The sequence below is a fragment of the Empidonax traillii genome, unplaced genomic scaffold, assembly GCF_003031625.1.
Source record: "Empidonax traillii isolate 1590-97213 ecotype Southwest subspecies unplaced genomic scaffold, ASM303162v1 scaffold67:size1865537, whole genome shotgun sequence".
In the NCBI taxonomy this organism is placed as follows: Eukaryota; Metazoa; Chordata; class Aves; order Passeriformes; family Tyrannidae; genus Empidonax; species Empidonax traillii.
The window spans coordinates 1259966-1277803 of record NW_020955260.1 but is presented as its reverse complement, the minus strand read 5'-3'; the positions used below and the strand labels follow the sequence as shown (position 1 = coordinate 1277803).

Here is a 17838-nt window from a genome sequence, read left to right as displayed (position 1 = left end):
CAGAACAGAATTATTTTATCTGTACGAAAACAAAGCGTACGTACCCAGCTGAAACCATGGCTCCATTGCACTGAATATCTACCTACAGAGGAAGAGGTAGTTTCTGTACTGCATGATACTGAATTTAATTAAACCAGATAAATAAAAGTGAGATGGAAGGTGTATTATTATCCTTGCTTCAAAAATATAAACCTACAAAACAGAGAGTAAAGCAGACAAGGGCACACAGTGAGAATCTGTGCTAACAGCTGGGAAGTGAACCTAGAGATCACCTGAAATGTACTCAGTCTTCAGCATCAAAAGCTGTTTCAGAATGTAACAGCTATAAGAAAATAATGCCTTTATTTTAATGAGGAGTGTCAAGTGGACAGTTTCAGGATACTAACTCTATATGAATCAGACATCTGCATGGAAATATAGCAAGAATTTAGGACCACACAGATAAAAGGTTCTTAACCAGCTTCCTGCTACATCGAGAACCACATTACACAATTTCATACACTGAGTTTTATCTTTAAAAAGGCAGTTTGACTTTTCCATTTGCCTTTACTCTGCTCCATTTCTCTCCGGTGTCATTCTAACTGAAAACATTTTTCAAATGCCACTGCCCTAATAATTCTGAATTCCCCTTTTAATTATTTTATTCAATTTAAACCTATATGTTTTGTGCCAATGCTAGTTTAGTAGCTTCACAGCTCTTCTTGCTCTGAAGTTATTTGTTAGTATTTACATACATTTCATAACCCTGCTCAGCTTTCATTTCATGAACAACCCAAGCCAACATTTTCTACTCTGCTCTCATTCTTTACAGCCACTTTCCCAAGTATAGATACAGCATTTGTGTTTCTTCTCCAGTCGTATAAGACCACTTTGACTTGACTGATTTGCTGAAAATCTTTGGTGTGAGGCACGAGACTGACAATTCCCATGCTATTTCTTTCCAAATGCAGGCATGTCCATCATTTGGTCCCTTCAAGCTGGAGGGATCCGTTAGCCCTGGCTGGAGTAATTTCAGTTGTGTACTGGCAATCCTTTTAGCTGACTCCTTTTGCCTTGTCTCCACAGATAATGTGAGCATTATTAATGGAAACTTAGGCAAAATGTTAATCTAGCCTTGTGGTCCCCCATAATATAGAGGTTATCCTTTCTATCCTTTCTACCTGTTCTTCATTCACATTGCAGAGTCATTTCTTTTCTCATTTTCTACAGTTTCTCGAAGTTTGATTTGATAATACACCAAAATACTCTTTCCCAGTGTACATTACTGCTTTGAAAATTTATCTTGATCAGGACATACCTTAGGTCTCAGTATCTTATCCAGTAATGTTCTAACGCTACCATTTGCAAGCGCTCTCACTACATATACCTCTGTTTGCCTGGGGTCCAGTTTATTCACAGCTTTGGTATCATACTCGGTAAGAAGGGCTCTATTATATTAGAATTAGAGTACAATGATTAAAGCTAAAGAAATAATCAAAGCAATGTAAAATTCTCAAGAACCATGAAGCTTTAGCTTATGTTTCATATTAAGTATATTTTTTGTTGCTTCAAGGTTATTCAGTAATACTGCTCTTGAAAAGTAAAATCAGAAGTACACCAAGCAGAGTCTAAGGGGCTGAAAACAACGAAGTATCAAAAAGGATTGTTATTTCTGCTATAGAACAGCCAACACTTAGCTGCCCATCCAAGCTATCACAGCGTTTGTTTGCTGTAGATTCTCAGTGATTGCTGAAGTACCTTTTCTGCACAGTTCTGCCCTCAGGCTCCTGCCTCCCTCTCTCTCTTTACAGAGATACTGAACACTGTCCTTTTCTGACAAAGCTCCCTGTATGATCTCATCCTGTCGTCCCCTTGTCTGGCCTCAGCTTGGCCTCTTGACAAAAGCAAAAGTAGAAAAGTAGCCACAAGAGCAATGAACTTCAGTAGCTCGATAAAGTATTTTTAAAAAAAAGTATTTCAGAACAGAAAATTGCTCCCTTCCTTTCTTTCTTCGTTGCTCTCTCTCTTTTTTTTTTTTTTTTTTTTTTTTTTTTTTTTTTTTTTTTTAATAAACACTTTAATCGTTGAACTCTATTCTTGTGAATACCAGACCCTAAAATAAAGCTACCAAACGACTTGAAATCTTCTACAGGAAGGACAAAAGCAGGAGATATGCTCATAAAAGGTCCAAGCAAGCACTATTCAGAAAGAAAGTCTTCAGGTTTAAGGAAGAAAAAATGGAATACACAAACAGCCATGCACTCACATACTAAGAGCAACTCGGGTTACTGCGGTGTGAAAGCAAATGAGCAGGCAGGCAGCCAACCTGCTGGGCCATCCCCTATAGGTGTCACAACAAGGCAAAGGAATTTGCAGTGGAAGGTCTGGGGAGCAGCTGTCACCGAAAGAGACACATATATTTTAAAGTCTTTGTCATCTGTCTTCAGGGTGGGAAACGCTCTATTAGACCTCCTGCTGAGGCAGCAGCCCAGTTGCAGCAGCATGGGCCAGGAGAATAAAAGGCAGCAGCTATTATTTCAGGTACAAACACCAAAAAGCAGAGACAAAAGGCACCGTCATTAAATCATCATTTCTACTTAAAAACACACATGACAACTTCTTAATACTTTTCATGCTGCATGAGCCTTCCCTCCAGGCATTCTCCAAAACAATTTGTATTAGCTAATTGTTAACCATCTCAGTGGCCAAGACTAAAAAGCACAACATCAAACACTGCCTCGTAACACCAAACGGTCCCGGATGGGAGAAGCTAAGGAACTGACAGCTCTTGGTCTGTTCCCCTGAATTCCCCTAGCTGAGGCTGTGCCATCTGAAAAGGTTGCTTCCCCACCTGGCTCCAGCCTCTCCTCTCTCTCTGCTTCCCCCCGTGTTTGCCTGTACTCTGATCTGCCATCTGCACCTCCTGTAAGCACTCCCCAACCTCTTCAGTTGCGCAGGGAGGTTCAGGAGCTACCACCAAAGCGGCTTAAACCAGCTGAGATGTAACATCGTGGGGCCATTTGCATGAGCCAGGGGTGCGGGTTTCCCACAGAGTTGAGCCCATTTGGCAGCTGGCTGTTCTGCCCTTTAGCCTCAGGCTCCAGCCCTCTTCAACTACGGGTAAGAGACCCTCAGGCACTGCCACGGGGACCCTCACTCTCCTGGGGCCCTGCAGAGAAAGAGCTCAGGGAGCCAGTCAAACAGAAAAGAAGCCATACCAGCAAAACTTCTTCTGCCAGTACAGGTCCCTGAGCAAGCTTAGGGTGGGAATTGCTGGAGAACGGGAGCAGGACTACTGACTGCACTGGTTCAGCTGTCTCTGCAAACCAGGAGGCCTGAGGGACATCAGACTGGGGTGAGCCACCTGCTCCACACAGCAGAGCTGCAAAACCTGCCACCCACCACTGCCAGGCCACTCCAGGCTCCCAGGCTGCAGGACATCAGTCAACAAGCCTTGTCCTAAGCTATAAAGAGCTACTAATAGTGGATGGCTCTTTAAAGGATTTGGGGCAACTTTTTTTCCCCAGTGTTCACCTACTCAAATGTGTTTTGATTAAAAACCCTTTTTTTCTCCTTACATTTCAGAATGTCAGACACTAAACAACATGGATTAAAAATGTTTCCAGAGTGATCCCGTTGGCAGCGTTAAATTCATACTTGGTGGAATGAATTCAAACTGTTGTAAATTCCCCTTAAGCCTAGAGGAAGGGAAAAACAAATGCTTATTCATTAAAATTAATGCCATTTGATATCTTTATCAGGGGACTTCTGTAGGAAAGTGACTGGAAGAAGTGTTGAAGGTGTCTTTCAAGAGATGTAACAGAAAACAGAATGAGTTACTCAAAACAACGTGCCAGCAATCCTGACAACAACTTAAGCATATCACGAAAGGCAGCTTTCAGTGATGCACACTGTTTGCAAAAAAAACCAAAGGACAATCTCAACATTTTTACAAAAACTTAATGAGAGAGCAGAGCCACTGCTACATTAGAAATCAGAAAATGTTAATGCACTCAGATGTGGAAATTAACTCTTTAAAAGTCCATAAGTTCTGAAACAACCTCACATTTTTAATCCTTGTCTGTCAGTCTTTCAAGTTACCCCTTCAGTGACGTAGCTCTCATAGACTGCATGTGAATGTGACATCCTTAGAGTAGGAGATATTGGTAGCATTTCACAAAATATGTTATGGTATGCCCCAAAATATGAGTATTTAACACAGACAATAAGAGCATGAAAAACATGGTGTAGATGGGCATGACAAAATCCCTGGAATAACTGGTGAAACAACTGTATACATAGTAAAACTTAAGTACTTATGAAACCAAATATTTAAGATCACTGAAAATAAATTATTGCATATGCAAGTAGGAAATAGGAAAAAAAACACAGGACTGAGAAGGGTTTTAGAATATACTTAAGAGAAGAGCACATGATTTACCAGCTTTCCCAGCACTGTATCAATTAACAATGGAAAAACTGCCCTCTGTCCAGACTGCTAGGGTAATGAGTTGAAAAAAAAAAAAAAAAGGCATATATTCCCAAAAAAGTAATTACTGGCAGAAATCAAACACTGACACTGGGCTTTTGTAGGACATGACTGACCAGCACTTCTCAAGATTACCCCCTCATGCAAACCCTAAAGGAAAAGGACTAGAACATGAAAAGATACAGAGACTCACAACCTCACCTTCACCAACACACTGATAAAAAGACATGTCAGGAAGAATTAGTAAGATGGGGGAATAGCTATATTCTTTAAAACAATGTGAAAAGTTTTAATATGTCACATAACACACTCACAGATGGAGAGTCTCACTTGACAAGCATTTTTTGAAAAAACAAACCAACAAACAACGAACAACAGATGTGATAGCTAGCTAATGGATAATCTTAATAGAAATTCAGAAGAAAGGGAGACTGTGCCTGGTCAACAGAATGTTTTATCCTCTGCACAGTTTTTCCGGATGAAAATCAGACAGTTTATTCAACATTTAGTAAGATTAATGATCCCTTCCCGCACAAAAAAATAAAACAGTAAGTCCAGTGAACATGCTTTGATGTGCAAGCCACTTTTGCACGAGGAACTGCTTAGAACACTTCGGACAAAAGGTAGCCATGAGTAAAGATAAAAGGAACATGAAAAGAAATGTTAACACCCAATCAATTGGCTACAAATCACTGTTTTGGAAGAAGGTAACCTTTCCTGATGTTCTAAAATGGGGACTGCATACCAGTTTAGTACTAAGCAGAAAAGTTATCCATGCTCAGTCTGGAATGGAACAATTATCTTCCTGTTTTCCAAGCCAGTGCACATTATGTTGACATTCATCAGCTAAGAAAAGGATAACCAGAATTAAATGCTCCAGTTAAATTGAACATGTGAGCAGCAGAAAGACCCTCAAGTGTGTTTTCTGCTTTTACTATACAGAGGAGTAATGGCAATACATCATGATCAAATATTGCTACTTGATCAGAGCCCTGTAACAGATTATTGCTGTAAAATATTGGGAAAACGGCTACTTAATACTACACCAATAGCATTGCTAACGCCTCTTGGCTCAAAATTCTAAAGCTAATGACTAGATGTACGAGAAACCACGATATTTATTTGCACAGACTTATGAAGTCAAGGAATGACTTGCAGTAGATATATCAGAAGTGCAGAATGAATGAGAAAGATTTAGAGGTTGACACATGACAGAAAATCAATGGTTTACCAAGATAGAGGGTTCTGAGTGTGTTCATTCCCACTACAAAATTACTGAACATCCGTGCTTCTGGAAGCAACATTTCATCCATAAGATCAAACAGGGCAGTGAACAGCACCAGTTGGGGAAAACATGAATTTCCAAAGTCATGTCTCCTCAGAAGAACATGTCATCGAAACACTAACAGCAACAGCATTATTACCACCAAATACGTGTTTGCTTTTGGTTTGTTTTTGGTTTTTTTTTTTTAAGAATGCAAGGCAGTTGCAGGTAGCACTTATCCAGAATATGACCATCCAAGACTCAATAATACCCCAAAAAAAGGCTTTTCCTACCAGCTGATTTTGGAGTGAATTTGTCCCTGTTGGCTGCACATACTGCCAGTAGCCTGTATCCAAGGTCCAAGTCAAATCCTTGCTGAGCTGCCACTCGACTAACCACCTGCAGAGGGAAAGAGAGAAAGCTTCATTAGGGATTACTTGAGTTCTTTGCAAAGTTACGTCAACCTGCTTATCAGCACTGATGTTAGACAACAGACTGTGCTGCAAGAGCCACAGTACAAACATGGTGTGAGGCACTGCTGTCCAGTAGTTTCCAAAGCAAGCACAGCAAATTGAACACAGGAGTATTCTGGTGATCCAGTTATTTGACCACTCATCAGAAGAAAGGCCTGGTACTTCCATGAAAGTTGGAGAGACAAAGCCAGAAGAAATAATGTATAAGTAATGTATATAAAAATTGCACAGAATACATTTTACTGTACTTGAGACATGAGGATGAGAAATCCCTCAGTCTCTGTCTCTGTTTTACAGTTCCTGGCTCTGTTCTCAAGGGCAGTGCCCAGGTTCTTTAAGCCAAAGTGCCCTCTCCACACTGACGGATAGTGCTCTCCCACGCCCTGATCAGTGTCACAGTTGCTGCATTTCAACAATACTGTATTGGGAAGCACATTTACTACAGTTTTAGAATAAATAGGCCTGTGAAAGAAGCATTTGCCAAACACATTAAATTAGGGAAAGACGATTTTGTTGTTGTTGACTGATATAGAAGAACTAGCAAAACCAGGCAAATCAAAGGCTGGAGTTAAGGATGAAAAGCAGTCAACTATTTCTCCAAGCCAGCAACTCAGCTATCGGCCAAGAACGTATCCTCATGAAAATCTGCATAGTACAAACACAATACCACAGTTTTTCTGCCAAATGATGCTGAAGTTATACACAGCAGAGCTTTTCTATTGCCTTCCAGTGGCACAGGATGACTTCAGACTCAGAGGCACAGATAAAACAGATTATTCTTAATATTGCCATTACTTCTTTGCATTGAAAAAATGGTCAAGGAACTGCAGAAGAAACAGAATACCATGTCCTTCTGTGACGCAAAAGAAAGCTCCTATCCTTAACAGTTTATAATATAAGAAAATATCCTTTTGCCACCTGTATCTTCATCTGAAAGCCTCTTTCTTAATTAATGACACTGCAATTATCTGTGTCCAGAACTGGATCCCAGCAAAAAGCCACAGTATAGCACAGAGTGAAGAATTAACATATGTGATAATTTACAAACATTATTCTGAACTTCTTCCAACATGTACTTTTCTAATTTACAATTAGGAACCAAATATATTTCTTAAAAAAGAATTAATATGAAATAAAGTTCCCAGGTAGATTTTTTTTGTTGTTTCTCTTGCTCCTATTACTTTAGAAATTATACAGCCATAAGACTTTATCAGGTGGGAGGGTCTCCTCCCTAAATTTAACCCTCTCAACCTCAAAACTGAGTAGACAGCTACAGGGAAAAGAAGTGAGAATTGAGGATAATCAGTACAATAATACACAACCCTAGAACACACTTACTGTTTTATCTCATTTCTTTACAATTACAACTTTATGTTTAATCTAGAAAAAAATAAAAAAAAAGGTAAAAGAAATAATGCAATTATTTTTGATAAAAAAAAAAAAATATTTCCAACTCAGTAGATCAGCCTTTAATCCTTTACACCCCAAAGTCTGGGTGTTGTTAATATCATAGCTGAGACTCTGGGTCCCAACTTGCAAAAACAACACTAAAAAAAACCCAAAACAACAAGCGTTCACAAGAAAAAAAAATGAGAGCAAAACAAGATATCTCATGTTTCATGCTAAATTAGCAACAGGATTGAAGACTGGTGGGCTGCCATAAAATCTGGAAGACACTTACATAACTTGGAAATGTAACTGTTCCTCTTTCCTACTTCCAGTATCACCGTATTTCAGCTACCAACAAGCAGATATTAGGGGAGGCATGAGTGAGAAGCAGACAAAAAGCTCTTCTAAAAAACCATCTTGTAAAAGGCTCCTGAGAACAATGTCTCATTAATGTGCAATCATTAATTAAACTCCTTTAGCCATCATCTACTGTACCATCACAGAGGAACAAGTCTCAGAGTGTCAATCAGGTCTGTAAAACAACAGAGAAAGGGCCCTCCCAATTTCTGTTTTTAAAAAGCACATGATCACTAAACTATTTCTTTTGAAACTGGACAGGAATGAGGGCAGATACACCTGATAATCAGTGACCCCACAGTAACTTAGGAAATGCATTGCCTGTTTATATGTTTGATTCACTTTAAAACATGAAGCTACAAATACTGAGACCGTCCTGACCAGAGGCCAAATCACCACTTTCAACTGACATCTTGCTAATTACAGAAAAAATTGTACTAGGTAACTCAGGAACTACAGAGAACTGTAAAACCCACAAAGGCCAACTCATTTTAGCCAAAAAAAAAAAAAAAAAAAAAAAAAAAGACCATAAAAAAAAGAAATGTATATTTGAAAGGAAGTGCTTCCACTGACAAACTGCAAAAAACCCCCTTCGTCCTCTCCAAAGAACAACAAAACCCACAGATACTTAATAGAAAGCAGACGTTTCTAATAAAATTTCCATTTTGCCAAGAGTAGTTTTCCACCTAAATTTTTCTTCTGTGCACTCTGTGGAAAGAAGCTCTATAAGATGAACTGGTGGAACCGTGCTCATGAGGGCTTTCTCTGGTCCCTTCTGCCTCAGCTCTTGGCTTTTGCACACCATTCCTCAGAGATCTCCTTGGTCAACATGAATAGGGCTTTATACATTTATTTCCAGCTTCTTTACAGGCTTACAAATTGCTGTGTTAACCATATTGACAGTTTAAAGCTTTTCTTTCAATTCCGATAACTAAAGGCTTCCTTTTATTTCAACATGAAAGTTAATAGAACAGATCATATATCCTTCAACGATCCTGTTTCAGGTTGCCCACAGCTCAAGTCAGACATTGCTCACTCAGTACTTTACTTGTAAGGCTTTCCTCCAGTGAACCTGTATGCAAGGGACCTCCTGGCCTTTTAAATAAACACTGAGAATTCTCAGAAACAAGACGACAAATGCGTCATAGGTGCATGATCCAGAAAACACAAAGAACTAGCTACAAGACATTTGGTAAGTTTGATATATTCAGGTCAGCAGACCCTGATGAAATTTACCTTACAGGGCCTCAAAGGAACTAGCCTGGGCAAACCTTGTAACTGCTAATGATTATCTTCAGAAATTCATTCAAGACAGAGACCTTGAGGACGCATCAAATCTCTGGTTTTAAGACAGTAAAAGGTGAATCTCAGAAAGTACAGGTATCCAAAACAGATAAAAATGAAATTAATAAACAAATATTAGGTGAGTAATACAGAACATCATCATGAATCCATCAGCACTGTGCAGTTTCTTACTTTGACAAGTTAACGTATCTTAACTCTAATATGCCTTTTAACATTGCTCTATATAACACTGTTGTAACAAAGGAATATAGCCCAGATGACAGTAGTATAAATTTTATTCAGATTATTAATTGTCCTCTGTCAATTCATAACTTGTCCTGGTTTCAGGTAAGTTCTATGTATTCAGTTCTGACTTGGACAATGAAGCAGAGTAAACTGGAAAACCTCTAAATGGTTTCTCAGGCAGAAGAGTCTGCAAACATTTAAGAGGACAGGGTAAGAATTTAAAATAATACTTATAAACTGGAAAAATGTTCTAAAAACCAGACCAAAGATGCATATGAAATACTACAGCTAGGAAAGAAAAATCAAACTCCCAAATAGAAAATTTGTAGCAGATACTCATCTGGTGATGACTTCGGATAAACACTGGTAAAATGTCCGAGGTATTAAGAATCATCAAGCACCAGAATGAGCTACCTATCAATCCCTGGATTTTGGAAAGTAAGGGGATTTAGAGCAGACCATACAGTATCTATATCTCATTCCAGCTTGGAGAAAAAGAGTAGACAGCAGGTTCCCTTAGGTCCTCCCCAAGCCAAACCTGACACCTGCTGCTGACCGGAGCCATGCAGCTCAGTCTGAATCCTGCCTCAGGAATCCTACCACATTTGAAACCTCCTGTGATTTTGATCTTACGCAGGTAAGGGTGCTGATCAGATGGAATCAAGGCAACACAGTTTCAATAATCCATTAAATGTAACAGCTAAGTACTGTGGTCCCACTTGCAAACATAGTCAGTCCTTCTCTAACTGTAAGTTCAAACTGAGCACACTGGAAAAAGTTCAGATAAAATGCAGTTGGCGCCATGTGTTCAACCACGACTTCATTCTGCAATGCTGTGTGTATCTTTGTCGACCTAAGCACACCTAACACAAAATTCCATTGAAAAGTAGCGCATTAAAAAAAAAAAAAACAAACAAAAAAAAACACACAAAAACCCACATAAAACCAGACATAGTTGCCAATACCACAATCATAAATTGAGATCATCATTCTTTATCATGATTGAGAGAGGTTCTTGGCCAGTCCAAGGTTCAACATTTAATATTTCTCTATGCTGTAGTACAATAACATTTCAGACAGTTGAATCTTATAAAAGCTAGCCTATTTCCTACACACAATTGTAACACCTAGGTTTTATTTAAACTTAGATATGGCACTGGTAACTATTTCAATCTATGTCTTTAAAGGAACATATACCTTATTTGCAAACAAACATTATTATAACACCAGCTGCCATTAAGAAAAACTGATCATACCAAACCTCTGAAATAATTAATTTGAATAATTCAGGTAAACAGCATTTATAAAGGAGACACTGCATTCACTGCCTGTGACACAGCTCTGCTGAGTTCCAGATGTTTGAACTCTCAGGATCAGTGAGAAGAAAAAGATGAGATGAGGTTTTAATTACATGAAAAGCAAATAAGTTCAGCTACCAACAAATTTTCTTTCTGCTGACTTTACCTGCAATACTTTTCCCTTCTCTTTTTTCTCCTTTCTTCTTTTGCAAGGCTAAGGAGCTACACCATGGTAAGCTCCATTCCTGGCCCTGCTTGTCGTCACACTACAAAGTAGTGGAACAATGTACCTCTCAACCTAACAGGCCCGTTAATCAAGAGAGCTATATGACTGCTTATTTCTAAACTCCCTTCCCATTATGTTGCACTTTCAATGAATCTCTTAACTAGCAGCAGTCAAGAGCACCCCCCCCTGCTGGCATCAGAATGAATTTGACGAATTCAATTTGCTGGTTGCTCAAAACTAAAAATGCCAGCTGATTGCTAGTTCAGACGGCTCCATGTTCAGCCACTTGTGCACACTTGAAATTATCTGAATGCAGTTTGAAGACTACAGCAGAAATTTTGTAATTAGAATTCTGCAATGTAGATGGTAATTTTTCCCCCTCAGTAACACACAAAGATCAGATAAACAGGAAGCAAATTGAGGAATTTTGCAACATGAATAGCGATCTGCCTCAAACAGGAAAAAAAAAAAAAGGGTAGGAAAAGGAGGAAGAAATCTGTGATCTCAAGTTCTGATCTGATGAGACTCTTACACTCCAGTTGCAGAAGGGCTGCCTCAACAATACAGACAATCAAAGCAAGTCAAGGAAGTTATATATCATTAAGTAGTTTCTTGCCTTTGATGCTTGAAAACAGACATTAAGTAAGTTCTGCAAATGTAAGAGACTTTACAGAGGCCTTGTATTCAAACTGTGGTTTTCTTAAAATTTATTTCCCACCCCATTAGGTGGATAAGAACCATATTTTCAAAATAAAATAAACCAGTATGCCTGCCATGTACTTCTTGACACTTCCTGCAACAGTGACATAAATCATGCAGAATAAGGGTATCTCCTCCTCCTTTACATCCTATTGCCCTCCTCTGCATGTCTCTAGCAACCATAAACATCAAAGAGAAGGTCACTATACTCAGCCCTCTCCATCTGAAGTTTTTCCCAGAGGAAAAGAGACAGGAATTGTGCTTTAATTAAGCCAGCTGATCACTGGGTCACTGCAATACTGTTGCCACCTGAGTCATGGCACACTTTGAACACTGATTTGGATGAAGCATACAGTGGTCATACGAAGAAAATGATAAGGGAATTGCAAAAGCATTTTACTTTGGATAAAAGCACATCTCAAATATTTTAAGGCTGTAAAATAATCCATTGCTTAACTAAAAAAATTAAGGTAAAAGGGCTTTAGAACACCATGAGGTCATAGGACAATCAGTAATACTGAGTGAGCTATTTGGTAGCACTATGAGCTGCTCTGAAGCAGTGTGTTCTGTGCCTGCTGCTTGTACTCTGATGGTACAGCACGTACACAGCCCTGGCGTGCTGTGATGCACTGCAAACACAAAGCCGTGTGCTTGACAGATGCATGGAAAAAATGATGGAAACAGAATTTCTTCCACGTGAACTTTCTGCTCTAGAAGTCTTGGATACAAAGACCTAAATGCAATATTTCCAGGGCTCTCATGGGCAGCTGCAATCTCCTATTTTCTGGGTTGAGAGATGCTGAACCAACTCTTCCATCTGTAATTACTCACACTCAGATCTCATTCTGATTTGAAATCTGATTTTTTGAATGTCATATGTTGATTTTTCATTACATACTTTTCTGCATTAAACAGAATGAACCCAGGCAAGTGTGAAGTCAATGCAGCAGCAGATACCTTGTGAACATATTAGCATTAGCTTGACTGGTTGCTTTTGCAGTCTGAGGCATCCTGTTGAGGAAACTTTACATTACTCAAAGATGCTATTCTTGTATTTTTTAGAGTTTTTTAGTATATATGTATTTTTAAAATCAATTATCCATAACATATCAAACAATCCATAACATATCAGACAAGCTAAAATAGATTTCTGTATCGTGAAAACTGAACAGATAGCTTTTTTCCTTTAAGATGATCTAAAAAAATCTCGAGTCCCAATTCTAGGATTTCCTGATGAGAAATGCAATTCAAAAGATTATTGTACCATTGTATTCGCACATTTGATGACTGAGGTAGACTCAACACCTGGAGAGGAAAACTTAGAACATTTAAGATAGGGGAGATGAGGGGAAGGCTTTTTTAATAACTATTTCAGCAGAGATTTTTGTGGACAAACTGGAGTAGGAAGTGCCATCTTTTGGATGCAAAGCGAGACATAGATCCTAACCACAGTGGTCAGAGACCACAACTTTCACCAGCGAAGCTCTGTTACATTCAGTGCTTTGACCAGGAGTCAGCTCAGGTAAGCACATCCCGCATTCCTAAAGTCCTCCCACTCTCCAAAACTGTTGTAGTGCTGGATTTTAATTTCTTAGACTAAGCCCCAAGGTACAGTTACAGAGCAATTGCACACAGCTCTGCTTCTCTCACCCTTTTATTTCTTTGTTGGACACACTGAAGAGCCCTAAAGAACAATAAACTCGGTGCCTTGTAACGCTAAAGCACAGGAAGAGAACAAGGCAGTGCCTTTATTGTCATTCACTGAAGACAAGTCTGTAAATCTGTCCATTTTGCTCTCAGCTGTCCCCTCATTTCCATTTCTGCTGCAGCACCACCACAAATGATAGCCAATGCCTCCAGGAAGATCATTTACATGTTAAACTGCTTGGCAAAAGTAGACCCATGGGACGAGACTAGAGTGGACCTCAGAAGAGGCAGAAACAGATGAAACAACCTTGTCTAACCAAACTAGGCTCGTTTCTTTTTTTCAACTGCTGCGTATAACTGAACCTGTTTCTTTCAGAAGACCATAAGGTAATGCCATATACAGTACATTTTTAGAGAATGATATTCTTAAATTTATCAAGACTATCAGCCTTGCTATAATGTAATCTAGTGCTAGAATCAGAAATTGTTAATAAAAACACAGCTATATCTAGTTTGTGGAAAGTGGAGGCTGTTTTAATCAGCTCCCCATAACACTATGCAAGAAGTACTATTACATACCAAAGAGCATCATATCCACTGCAGTTTCAATAATTTACAGAATCAATGATTTCAATTATAATTTAGTTTCTGGCCTATAGACTGTTGTATTTGATTTGAAAATAACTACTGTTGAAAAATAACACCTGGCTTTTCTTAGCCAGTCAGAAGAGATTTTATTATCTCTCAGAAAGATCATAATTAATTTGCATGAGTTCCATAAAAGCTGTTTAAGGGAACCTTTCTGTAGCTTGTAGCTTGCAAGGAACAAAACAGATTCAAAGCTTACCACTCCATCCTTGGCTTTTTATTTATCTGTTGAAATGCGTTTTATTTATAAACTTTTATTACCCACTCACTTTGGTGATTTCCTGTAATGGGTAAGTACAAAAAGTTAACCTCTAGAATTAGTGTCTGCCGGAACTGTTTGAACATAATGACAATGCATATGCAGACAGTTACATTTTGGCCAGAAGAGGCACAGCTTTTAGGGCTTAGTTCATGGAAAAATATTTTCCTTTTACAGCACAAGCCATTGGCTCACCTGTGTAGCCTAAACCTTCTCTCTTTGCTGTTTGCACTGCAAATTACTGAAAATTACTCCTGTTTTATTCGTAGGCCTTGACAGCATTAGCCTAATTTTCTTACCATAAACAAATTATTTCACCTCTAAAAAAGCAATAATGTAAAGGATACTATATAACAAAATATTTAACTAGTTAAGTGAAGTTTACATACCTTAGCTGCTGTAACGAATCCTGAGTCTGTTCTTGAGATAAGAAAATCACTCCTATTACACTGCATACAAGGTCACTGGAGCCCATAGTAGCAAGTGTAGCTCCAGTAATATCAAGCTATCTACTGCTAATAACCAGTACGCTTACTCTGCGCATATATTCTAAAAGAGAGAAAAAATCACCAAGGAAAACCAAACACTAGACACATAATGTTGCATGAACCTTTCAAGCCATTGAGATTTCCCTAAGTGCTGGCATTTAAGAAAACCTTCTATAACAGCATATACATATATATATATACACACACACACTGCATATTATTATCAAAACCAGCAATTCCATAAATGAAGCTGAAAGCTTTACTGCTAATGCCCAGGCAGAATATTCCTAAGATCAAACCTCTGCATCTATCCAGGGTGTGTAAGAGGAGTAATAGGAATAAAAATATACAGATGTTATTACGTGAACCAGACATTACTTACAGCCCTGACACCAAGATGGGGTGTTGGGTAAACAGAACAACTTTCTAGGAACCAGTTCTTAAATTAAAGCATAATTTCAAGACTGTAAGCCTATTTTTCTTTTATTAATAGGATTCAATCTAATTGGTAAATTTTTGCAAAAGACTACAGATGAGACTTAAATGATGCAAAGAATTGTTATACCAGAGGTACCATTAAATTTGCTATTCTTAACACAGGAGATCAGTTTGGATGCTCTGTCATTACACCTGATGCATTTGAACTTTCCAGTGTGTGAATGGTTGGTTTGCACATTCCTGAGAGAGCTTGTCCTTCTGCAGTCATGACATATTAATACATTTCAATTTGGATTAGTATATATTGGGTTATCCGCTCGTAGGACATGATGATTTCATATCCCTTGATGGTTCCAGAATAGTTTAGCATACCACTTTTTCCCTGGTCAGAGAGTTAACAGAACAGAACGTCATAAAAAATAAAAAAAACCATTCTGAATACTACAGAGGGGAAGCTTTACAAGTAAGAAAGAATTTTTAGTATTAAATGACTTCTGGAACCACCCATCTCAGATGTTGTAGTGATGGGAGAGATTACTTGCTTTTAAAAGTATATCCAAATATATGAAATTTTAAAGGGAATTTGGTTTTGAAGGTCATTTTAAAGACTGGCAAAATAAAACAGTAATCCTGTTTCAGTGGCTGATCAGACTTTCATACTTATTTTTCATTTTTCTTTTAGCAAAATCCTCACAAAGAAGGACACTAATAAACCTTTTCAGTATTAAAGAAAAGTTATACCTGGTAGCATAGAATAGGCACCTAAGCAAGCTGATGTTAAAGCTACTCATGACATTCCAGTATTTCAGCTGTCTTTTACTTATTTGCAACTTTCTGAATAATTTCTCTGGAAACAGGCTGGAGTTCTATTATGTTTGTTAAACAAAATTAGATAATACAGGAAATGTCAACTTCTTGGGGTAAAATCATGCAGTTAAGCCTGTTTGAAGGGAAGCAGGAAGAGGGATGTCCTTACTGAGAAATTAAAGAATATCTTCCTTAGAGGGATTTTAAAATTAAGAGCCAGAAACATACTCACTGCAGTTTATATGCATTCTGCAAATCCCGTGTATTTATCTAACACAGAACAAGCCACCTGGTTAAGTTCCTGTGTTATGTCCTTGTCAGAAATACAATGAGATTACAAAATGTGATAAAGATGCTGCTGCCAGTCAGTCCTACACTACAGATAGTTCTCTCCCATAACAAGCTTGGGAATGGGGGACATGCCACCCTGTTCAGATTCAGGGAGGACTATGAAGAGAAGCAATACATGAGGTTTGAATATTAACAGTATTTAGATAGTAAGATTTTTTCTTTCCTTCTTGTCAGAAGAAAGATACTATTTTCATTTCAATACATTGAAAACAAAGTATTGTGTCTTTACCTCACTAGTTTTCACTGAGCTTTTCCTGCTCACTTTCCGTACCCTCCATGAACAGAATGAATCACTGGCAGTCAGACCTTATTTTGACCCTGCACTTGGGCAGGGCTGCACATCTGCTTACGTAGAAAGAAAAGGTTGAAACAGCAAGGAAGTTGCAGGTCAGATTTACACTGTTCTAGCAGGGGGGCTGCAGGAAAATACTGTGCACAGTCTGCCTAATTATACTGGAGGTGAACGTCTCCTTTCCCAAATGTTAACCTGAAAAATGCGAGCAAAGTTTAAAAAACGCATAAATAAAATATAGGTATGGTCATATTGGATATTATGTTCCTTTTCTCATAACTGATGTTACAGATAACTTTTACTTCAAACAGAATTGTTAAATATCCTACCTTTGGAAAATATTAACATTTTAACTTCCTTTATTTCATTTGTTCTCTGATTGGTAGAATTATATGCACCTCCTGGATTTATTCTGAATTTTTGACATAGAAATCTGAGGGATGCTATACACTGGAGCACATTAAGATGGAGCCATTCCTTAACATTTGGATTTCTGGCAACTAAGTCTTAGTCTTACTGTCTGCTTTATATGTATCAGCTATGTATGCATGAAAATAACCCATGTGCTTCGGCCCCCCCTCTCCCCCAAAATACAATGATGGTTGCTTCATTAATCATTTTAGAATTTCAGTTTCCTTTGTGACCATTTATTTATATCAACTTGTTTGGCAAGTTGCAGTGAAACTTTTGAACACCTCTGCTCCAGTCATGATTTAATTCTTCTAAAGTCTTGACTCCATGTAACAGTTTTGGACTGCTGCTGCTGGGTGTGCAGGAAATAAAATTTTCAAAACAAAAAATGCTGTTGTGCACACAAAAATATGTATTTTAATGTATTATAATGAAGTTGCTTTAGGAACAGTGGTCTTAATAAAAACTGAATGAAAAGAAAAGCACTGAAATCAATAAAACTGTTGGAATTAGTATGTCAGGATTAGACCTCCAGTCAATACACATAACAAAGTAAGCTGAACAGGCATGTCAGTAACATTGTTTAGCTGAAAGCACAGCTTACTTAGAATAGAAGACAAGTAGTCCTTCAGTCCTACCAAAAATGCCAAAGGAAAACAAATACCTGAAAAGTTCATTAACTCCATAAGAACATGGCTCACTTAGCAATTTCAAACTACGAAATAAATGTTCTATGTGCATAACAAGCAACCTAGACTGTGCATTTGTAAGTAATCTAACTAAAAAGGTTTAT

At 38.2% G+C, this 17838-nt stretch overlaps 1 protein-coding gene across 3 annotated transcripts in view; it reads right to left on the bottom strand.

Moving 5' to 3' along the window:
* ZMIZ1 (zinc finger MIZ-type containing 1) overlaps window positions 1–17838 on the bottom strand; it is a 296933-nt gene that overhangs the window by 120998 nt on the left and 158097 nt on the right. For all 3 annotated transcript variants that reach the window (XM_027880293.1, XM_027880296.1, XM_027880295.1), the window contains exon 5: window positions 6026–6131. In XM_027880293.1, coding sequence (XP_027736094.1) covers window positions 6026–6131 — 106 coding nt within the window. The remainder of the gene's footprint in view (window positions 1–6025; window positions 6132–17838) is intronic.